At 43.5% G+C, this 2,257-nt stretch overlaps 1 protein-coding gene across 1 annotated transcript; it reads left to right on the forward strand.

The window, feature by feature from the left end:
* Nucleotides 1-281: 281 nt before the first annotated feature.
* Nucleotides 282-1,960, forward strand: LOC139733123 (muscarinic acetylcholine receptor M3-like). Its single transcript, XM_071643966.1, has one exon. It carries the CDS (start codon nucleotides 367-369, stop codon nucleotides 1,438-1,440), a length of 1,074 nt encoding a protein of 357 aa, XP_071500067.1. The 5' UTR covers nucleotides 282-366; the 3' UTR covers nucleotides 1,441-1,960.
* The last annotated feature ends 297 nt before the right edge of the window (nucleotides 1,961-2,257 follow it).

Consider the following 2,257-nt stretch of genomic DNA (forward strand, 5'->3'; position numbering starts at 1 on the left):
ATAGGCGCCATGTCCATACCCATCTTCACCTTGTACATTGTGCAAGATGGATGGCGACTAGGAAGCATATTCTGTGATATTTGGCTCTCCATCGATTATGTTGCTTCTAATGCATCCGTGATGAATTTATGCATTATCTGTTTTGATCGATATTTGTCGGTCACTCGCCCATTAACCTATCGAGCTAATCGAACTCCACAAAAAGCGAAAATAATGATTGCACTGGCATGGGTTGTTTCCATTATCGTATGGGTGCCTCTTATTGTGGGTTGGCAGTACTTTGTTCCACAGGGGAGGACGGTTAAAGAAAACGAGTGCCACATTCAATTTCTGGCCGAAATCATTTCAGTGAATATTATCACTATTATGATCGCGTTTTATATACCAGTCGCACTCATGGGTACTCTGTATTATAAGATCTGGAGAGAGACAGAAAAGAGATCGCTGGAGCTGGAAAAGCTGCAAGAGGGGGGTGGCCAATCAAACGCTCCTGCTCGCCGCCTGCTTTCCAACGAGGATACAGACGATGACGTCAGTGTGCGTATGAGAAGCCAGTCGCGATGCATGCGATGTCCGTGTTGTGTAATGGCTGATCTTGGTGATGAGGACGACGACAGTAGCGACCTCACAATCCATCACAACTCGCCATCGACGATGTCGTACTCTACCAGCCTCAAGTCCAGGAGGGGCTCTCGGGTGCAGGCCACGCTTCAACAGGATTCGCCGCGCCACAACCCCATTCGCGAATCACCGCGTAAGTCGTCCCATTTGAATGGGAGTATCGCAGAGGCAGACAACAGCACTTCTGACAACAAAAGTTTTGCTGCGTCGCTTTACACTATTCTCATCAAGTTGCCGGATGAAAGTCCAAGCGCAAGAAATGAAGACAAACTGCCACGAATAACAATGGTGGAAGATTCGCCACAGAGAGAACAGAGCCTGATACAGGACCAAGAGGGCGCACGATTAATGCCCCCTGACACACCCGGAAATGAAAAATCAAGGTCAAACTCGGTAGCAAGTAACAACAAGGCACCAGCAGCTAGTCAGTCTAATCTCAGCATAAGTACAATTTCAATGGTGAATAAAATGGCGAGTCGCGCAAAAACTAATGTGAACCGGAAAAGAAAGTCTCAGTTGATTCGTGAAAAAAAAGCTGCGCGGACTTTATGTGCAATACTTCTCGCGTTTATCATCACCTGGACTCCATACAGCATACTGGTGCTTATAAACTATGGGATGTCTAACGAAACAATTATCAAAAGCTTTGAAGTTGCGTATTATCTTTGTTATCTCAATAGCACGTTGAATCCCATCTGTTACGCTTTGTGCAATGCGACATTTCGAAGGGCCTTCAAGAGGATTCTTACATGCCAATGGACAGCGCGACACAGACGTCAACATAAACAACGCCTTCATGCAAAGAGACACGAACGATGAAGCGATTTCTACGAATCCCCTTATCGCAAGACAAATGCAGAGTAGACTAGGACGCAGTGAACACATGATGTTACTCTGTTTGTCCATGACCAAACTCCAAATGATCGGCAGCTCCAAGCTTCGTAATATGCAGTTCGGCTATTTTTTTCAAGAGGAAGTCAGTAAAAAGTGTAACGATGTGAGATATACAGTTGCAATTGTGTGGTCGGTCATAAAGAAAACATAACGTCGGTGAATTTACTCGCAGCCAATATGAGTCGGAAAATGACCGTTATAATTTTTCAACATGCTAATCTCATATACATGACTTTGAAAGACCTATGCAGTCTTCCTTGTATGTTCGATATTTTCATCTTCAGCATGCAATATGGCAAGTTGTCGTGTTTTTTAATACTGTTCACCGTCATCGAGACAACATAGTAGCGCATCGTTTGGTGTGTTTACACTGAGTGTTGAGTATCGTATTTAGTGTTCACCTGTACAATCACACGGACGGAGTTCATAGAACTGCAAGAAGTATTCGCCATGTAATTTCATTGTGATTGAATCAGTAAGAATAAGAGTTCTTAGCAGACATTCTTTTCTGCATAATCAGCTTATTACAATAATTACATCATTGCTCACTACGTTCCCGCTCTTCAGTTCAAAGGATGTTCTGATCTCTATTCACAGGTAATAATGTCCATTGGAATGGAGAGTGTGCAATGCAATAAAGACAAGCTACTTTTATCGTCTCATGTGCTTAAGAATTGTCAGATCTATTGCGACGTTGTTACATCCTTTCCTTGGTTGCAGCAATCTATGCGATAACAATGAT

This window comes from Diadema antillarum, unplaced genomic scaffold, assembly GCF_040938485.1.
Source record: "Diadema antillarum isolate AM-2024a unplaced genomic scaffold, OU_Dant_1.0 seq00000461_RagTag, whole genome shotgun sequence".
NCBI classification, from domain to species: domain Eukaryota; kingdom Metazoa; phylum Echinodermata; class Echinoidea; order Diadematoida; family Diadematidae; genus Diadema; species Diadema antillarum.

Excerpts from the sequence above, each read along its gene's own strand:
- LOC139733123 (XM_071643966.1), top strand. The coding sequence starts at position 367 with ATGATCGCGTTTTATATACCAGTCGCACTCATGGGTACTCTGTATTAT.